This window comes from Glycine max, chromosome 14, assembly GCF_000004515.6.
Source record: "Glycine max cultivar Williams 82 chromosome 14, Glycine_max_v4.0, whole genome shotgun sequence".
NCBI classification, from domain to species: domain Eukaryota; kingdom Viridiplantae; phylum Streptophyta; class Magnoliopsida; order Fabales; family Fabaceae; genus Glycine; species Glycine max.
Window position 1 is genome coordinate 43,964,867 of NC_038250.2, and position 6,856 is coordinate 43,971,722.

The window sequence follows — 6,856 nt, forward strand, 5'->3', positions numbered from 1 at the left end:
TATATATATATATATATATATATATATATATATATATATATATATATATATATATATATATATATATATATATATATATATATATATATATATATATATATATAATCAATACTCAACCAAAATTGAATTAAATGAAAATTTTGGTTAAACATATATTCCACTTATGAGAAGCTATTAACATGTTCATCAATGATTATTGGATGATTTTTAAGTCACTAAATAATAAACTTTTATCTTTGCATCATGGATTTATTAAATAATTACTTTCTTATTATAAACATTTAGCACTCAAGTTAAATATTTCTTATTTTTTACCATTAAAAAAAACTCGTCACTGAGTTTTGAATTTATTCAATAAATCTTCAGTAGCTTTATTTCCCACTGTTTGCGCTGTGTAGTGTTTAAGAGTGAAAACAATTAATTAGTTTGCAAGCTGAACTAATAATCCACTAATTCAGCAACCCATAATAGTTGGGATCAGAAGATGTTAGCCCATATTTTTGATGAGCTAAAAATATGCTCTAAATACGAATTTTGCCAGATTCTGTTCGAATCGAAGGGAAAGAAGGGTCTATTGAAAGGGTTTCACAAGTTCAAGGAAATATTTACGAAGTATAAGGCTAAGACAAGAAAGAGGGCTTCGAATCATTGGGCGAATCGAGCTGAAGTATGGTTGAGTCGAAGTCGAGGCAGCAAGATTTCTGGACTTAGCACAATTCCTGACAAAACTTCACAAAATCAGTTCGACTTCGAGCAATGTGGATAACCGTTCTAAGGAGCAGTTATGTGCATGTAAGGTGTACGTAGCAGGACACTTGGCATTAGGATAGTGTTCGACCGTTAGGACAGTTTATTTTCGAATGTCTATATATAGCAGTTTTTTAGTCAGATTTCAGGGTCGCAAATCATTACTACAAGTCCTTATATACTCAAAGTACCCAGCGCAGAGAGAAACGAGTACGCAAGGAAAATGTATGATTGTGAACCATTTTAAGTTTCTGTAAACTTTACATTTCGAATGCAATTTATGCTTCACTTTATAATTTCTGTCTTTTAAATGGTTCATTCGATCGAATGAACTCGTTGAGCCTTTTAATTCTGCAATTTATCTTCCCTTGTCAAGTTACTTTCAGCATTTCGATTCTGTCAAAGAATTTTCCTTTCTACAAATTTCGAACCAGTGAATGTTTGTTGCAATGATGAACATTAAAGGTTTTACGTTTAAAGCAAACACACAAATGGCATGCTCCTGAGATTCACTAGTTGATCTCGCAAGCAATTAACTTAGATTAGCGGTTGTTTACCAAATTCCAGCGTAAACAAATTGGCACGCCCGGTGGGACCCGTCAATTGTGTGTTTTGGTTTTAAATTATTATTAAAGTTTTGTTTAGTGCAGTTGGTTTATTGCATTCTTAATTGTTTTGATTTTGTATGCATTTAAGAAGTGGGAAATCTGTTCCACACTTAACAGAATTCAAAACTCGTACAAGGATGGCTAGACCACCCCCAAGTAATCGAAACAATGACCTTCCAAATATGGAGGGGCAACCAACGCAGACATCTGTTAGTAATGCCAATATAAATTCTGGCATAGGAGCAATTCCTGACCAAACTGTTGGCACGATAAGTTCGACCGCTTCGACGGTTATGAATCAGACAGGGGTAACTTCTCCCATGACCAACATGACGTTGGCAAGTTCGACCACGTCAGCGTCTGCTTTTGCCCCATGGAATAACCCTAGTTTAGGGAATCCCAGTGGAAGTCCCTTTCGACCGCCTCAAAACCCTCTATATGGCATGCCTACATCTTTGATGGCAGGGTTGCAAAACTCTCAACCAAATATAGAGAATCTTAATATGTCCTCTCCATCAGGATCTGTAGCGGGCAATCAAGGTAGGGTAATTCCTCAGCATTTAACCAATACATCCGTTTTGTCACTTAGACAACAAATGGATGAAAGTAACCATGATATGGTTAACATGTTAACACAACAAATAGGAACTGTTATTAACCCCTTAATTCAAAATACAAATGACAGTTACCAAATGTTAACAAATCAAATAAGTCGAATTGCTGACTTTTTTGGGGCACCGCCCATACAACAACCACCAATTCGACAGATCCAAATACAGGCGCCTGTCCAAGAGATACAGATGCCTAACAATCCAGGGATGCAAATGGCTCAAGCACCACAACCATTGGCACGCATAGAGCCACCAGTCCAACAGGTCGAACCAAACCCTGGTATAGTATTGGTAAATAGGAACCAAAATGCTGATGAAGTAATAGGGAATATTCAACAAAACCGTTTCGATAGGCAGAATAACCTGGCCCAAATGGTCGAAACGATTTTGGTGCAGAATGGTTTGAACTTAGGCTTACACAGGCCTAATTTTGTGTCTCCATTGTCTGAGTATGTGTTACAGACAGAATTACCAAGGGGTGTGAAAATCCCTAAGTTTACTAAGTTTGCAGGAGAGACAAATGAGTCCACTGTCGAACACATTGCTAGATATTTGGTCGAGGCAGGGGATTTGGCTAATAATGAAAATTTAAGAATGAAATTTTTCCCTAATTCCTTGACTAAAAATGCTTTTACATGGTTTACAACCCTTCCTCCTCATTCCATACATAATTGGAACCAATTGGAAAGGATTTTCCATGAGCAATTTTATATGGGACAGTCTAAGATCAGCCTTAAAGAGTTAGCCAGCGTTCGACGCAAGGCACCTGAATCAATTGATGATTATTTGAACAGATTCAGACTCTTAAAGGCAAGATGTTTCACCCAAGTCCCTGAACATGAATTAGTCGAAATGGCTGCTGGTGGCTTAGACTATTCGATTAGAAAGAAATTAGATACCCAGTATTTAAGGGATATGGCTCAATTGGCTGATAGAGTTCGACAACTCGAACGATTGAAGGCTGAAAAGGCTAGAAATTCTAAATTCCACAAGAAGGAAAAGGTTGCATATGTCGAAACCAATGACAGTGACCAGGAGTTCGATATTATTTATGAAGATATCGAAGACAATGAGGTTGATTTAGCAGAATTAAAACCTGGACCTCCTTATGTTTGTCAACTCCTTAGACCTTCCAATGGAAAAAACCCTGTTGAACCTAAAAATGATAAATTTGTGTCTAAAACTTATACATTTGACATAACTAAATGTGATGAAATATTTGATTTATTAGTCACAGATGGCCAGATTGTTGTTCCTAAGGGCTTGAAAGTACCCCCAATCGAACAACAGAAGAAAAGGGGTTATTGTAAATTTCATAATTTCCTTGGCCATAAAACCTCACGTTGTGTTCTTTTCAGGGATTTGGTTCAAAAGGCTCTCGACGAAGGGAGGCTCAAATTTGGTGAGAAGCCAAAGGTTGTTCAGGCAAATGCTGAAACATCCAAAGCTGCTGAAACTCTCTATGCGGAGCCCCAAGAAATAATGATGGTCGAAACAATGGAGTTGTCCCATGTGCAAGTTCAGGACATATCTGAAGAGGATTACAACGAACAAATGAAGGTTGTGTATCCTCAGGCTGAGGAGGATTTAATTGATTTCTTGAACAGATGCAAACTCGAAAACAAGATTGTGATGCTCTGCCCTCGCTGCAGTGCAGTGTGTGATAGGGAGGCTACTGAGGGCCTCAAGAAATACCAAGTTGTTAACAAGGGGGCAAAGCAAAACCAACGTTTCGATAAAGGCAAAAGAGTTATGGTGCAGTCGAATACTAATCAGAAGTCTGGTCGAAGGAATACTTTCGCTCCTCCTGGTTCAGTTCCGGTCGAAAAATGGATGCACCAGGGACTCATAAGGTTCAACAAAGGGATCATGGAAGTAGGTGGTTCGAGTGGAACGAAGCAAGTTGGCCCACAAGAGGCTAATAAGTACTCTTATAGGAACAATTACAGAGGAAAGAATCCTATGACGAGGACCCAATGGCGTAGGTTCCAGCGTCAGAAGAAATTGGCCCAACAGAATCCGCAAACGGGCCAGTATAAAGAAGTATCTAGGAGGCCAGTAAAAGAGAGGCTCCTGCCTCCAGTGGATGAAGATAAGATGGAGGATGAGGATCTACTGGATTCTGAACCAGATTTTGATGTCATCTGTGTGGTATCTATCCTGCCATTTGAATATGATGTCCAATCCGAAGTTACTGAGATCGAAAGTGAGTTCGATCATTTTGATATGGCTGACCCAAAGCCAGTATGTTACTATGTTATGAACAATGGCTGTGTGGAAGAACAATTAGCTTATTTCGAAAAGCCAGATTTTCAGATGAAAAGTCATCTCAAACCTCTTTTCATCAGGGCAAAAGTTGAGAATGTTGGAATCAACAAAGTGCTCATTGATGGAGGAGCGGCTGTCAACTTAATGCCTCGATCTATGCTCTACAAGATCGGGAAACATGACACTGATCTATCTGCCCACAACATTGTGCTTTCGAATTATGAGGGTAAAACTGGCTATTCGTTGGGAGCCATTCAAGTAGATGTTGCTGTAGGCAGTATAGTTCGACCAACTCTATTCCTGGTGATACAGTCTAAGGCTAATTTTAACTTGCTATTAGGAAGGGAATGGATTCATGGAGTTGGGGCTGTGCCATCTACCCTTCACCAGAAACTCATTATCTGGAGGGAGGATGGGATTGTTGAAAATATAGAGGCGGATCAAAGCTTCTATAAGTCGGAGGTCGATAATGTTACTACACAAACCTTTGACAAAAAGTTGGCTAACATAGCACCTTGTGGTGACAAGGAGGCTGTTGTCGAATCAAGTGACAATGTTATCCACTCTGTCAAACTCCATCCGACCTATGGGTTTATATGGGAGAGGGAGGAAATCGATGTTGTTCCCTCTGAAGATGGAGTCATTCCACCAACTGGGTGGAATATGTATGAAGATTAATATGACTGAGGCCACTGCATTGGCCAGAATTACGGCTTATATGGCCGAAAATAGACTAAATACGGCCTTTGAGGCTGAATCTCAACAAAATATGGCAGTTGAAGCCAAGATCGAAGATCATGAAAATAAAGAAACAAAGGATCGAAGACTGGATTGCATTTATGACGATGAGCCGCTGGGTTTTGAGAAAAATCCCATAAGTGAGGTGCCAAAGATGCAGGCTCAAGATCCTTTGGAGGAGATCGACATTGGAGATGGCTCGATAAAAAGGCCAACCTATATCAGTGCCAATATCACCTCAAGTCTAAAAGAAAAGCTGGTGCCTCTTCTTAGAGAATTCAAAGACTGTTTTGCTTGGGATTACCACGAAATGCCTGGGTTAAGCAGAGAAATGGTCGAAATGAAATTACCGATTAAGGAGGGAAAAAGACCAGTAAAACAACTACCAAGAAGATTCGCACCAGAAATTACGTTCAAAATTAAGGAAGAGATCGAAAGGCTGCTGAGGTGTAAATTCATCAGATCTGCCAGGTATGTCGAATGGTTAGCAAATATAGTCCCTGTCATTAAAAAGAATGGAACTCTTAGAGTATGCATAGATTTTAGGGATTTAAATAATGCTACACCTAAAGATGAATATGCGATGCCAGTAACGGAAATGTTGGTAGATTCAGCAGCTGGCTTCGAATTTTTAAGCATGTTAGATGGTTATTCTGGTTATAACCAAATATTTATTGCTGAAAGTGATGTGTCAAAAACAGCATTTCGATGTCCTGGTGCTTTAGGCACTTATGAATGGGTGGTTATGCCTTTTGGGTTGAAAAATGCTGGGGCCACTTATCAAAGGGCCATGAATTCCATGTTTCATGATTTTATTGACACATTTATGCAAGTTTATATTGATGATATAATCATCAAATCCTCCTCAGAAGATAGCCATTTGGATTACCTTAGGCAATCTTTCGAACGAATGAGGAAACATGGATTAAAAATGAATCCATTAAAGTGTGCTTTTTGTGTACGTGCAGGAGATTTCCTTGGTTTTGTGGTGCATAAAAAAGGCATTGAGATAAATCAAAACAAGACAAAGGCTATTCTTGAGACGAAGCCTCCTTCGACCAAAAAACAGCTTCAGTCTTTGCTAGGAAAAATTAACTTCTTGAGGCGATTCATTTCGAATCTAAGTGGCAAAGCTCAAATTTTTTCGCCATTACTTCGACTCAAGAAAGATGAACCATTCAGATGGGATGAAGAGCATCAAAAGGCTTTCGATGAAATTAAAGAATATCTGATCAAGCCTCCCGTGTTAATGCCTCCTAGTCGAAATAAGACTATGAAGTTGTATATTGCTGCGTCTGACAAGACCATTGGTAGCATGTTGGCTCAGGAAGATGATGATGGCATAGAACATGCAATTTATTATCTTAGTCGTGTACTAAATGATGCAGAAACTAGATATACTGCCATAGAAAAACTTTGTCTTTGTCTGTATTTCTCTTGTGCAAAACTTAAGCAATATATAAAGCCTGTTGATGTTTATGTGTATTCTCATTATGATATTATTAAGCACATGTTGTCAAAACCTATTTTACACAGTAGAATTGGAAAATGGGCTTTAGCATTAACAGAATATTCTTTAACGTACAAGCCTTTGAAATCTGTTAAGGGTCAAATTGTGGCTGATTTTATTGTAGATCACTCATTGATCGAAATGCCGCAAGACTATGTGGATACAGAGCCTTGGATTTTGTATTTCGATGGTTCGAAACACAAACATGGAACTGGAATTGGAGTTTTAATAATATCCCCCAATAAAGTTCCAACTAAATTCAAATATAAAATCAAAGGGCTTTGTTCTAATAATGAGGCTGAGTATGAGGCTCTAATTACAGGCCTTGAAATTTTAATTAGCCTGGGGGCAAGAAATGTTAACATAAGGGGTGA

At 38.4% G+C, this 6,856-nt stretch overlaps 1 protein-coding gene across 1 annotated transcript; it reads left to right on the forward strand.

The window, feature by feature from the left end:
- Positions 1-1,482: 1,482 nt before the first annotated feature.
- Positions 1,483-4,912, forward strand: LOC100802634 (uncharacterized). Its single transcript, XM_026125414.2, has 2 exons — positions 1,483-2,783; positions 2,862-4,912. Exons 1-2 carry the CDS (start codon positions 1,493-1,495, stop codon positions 4,910-4,912), a joined length of 3,342 nt encoding a protein of 1,113 aa, XP_025981199.2. The 5' UTR covers positions 1,483-1,492.
- The last annotated feature ends 1,944 nt before the right edge of the window (positions 4,913-6,856 follow it).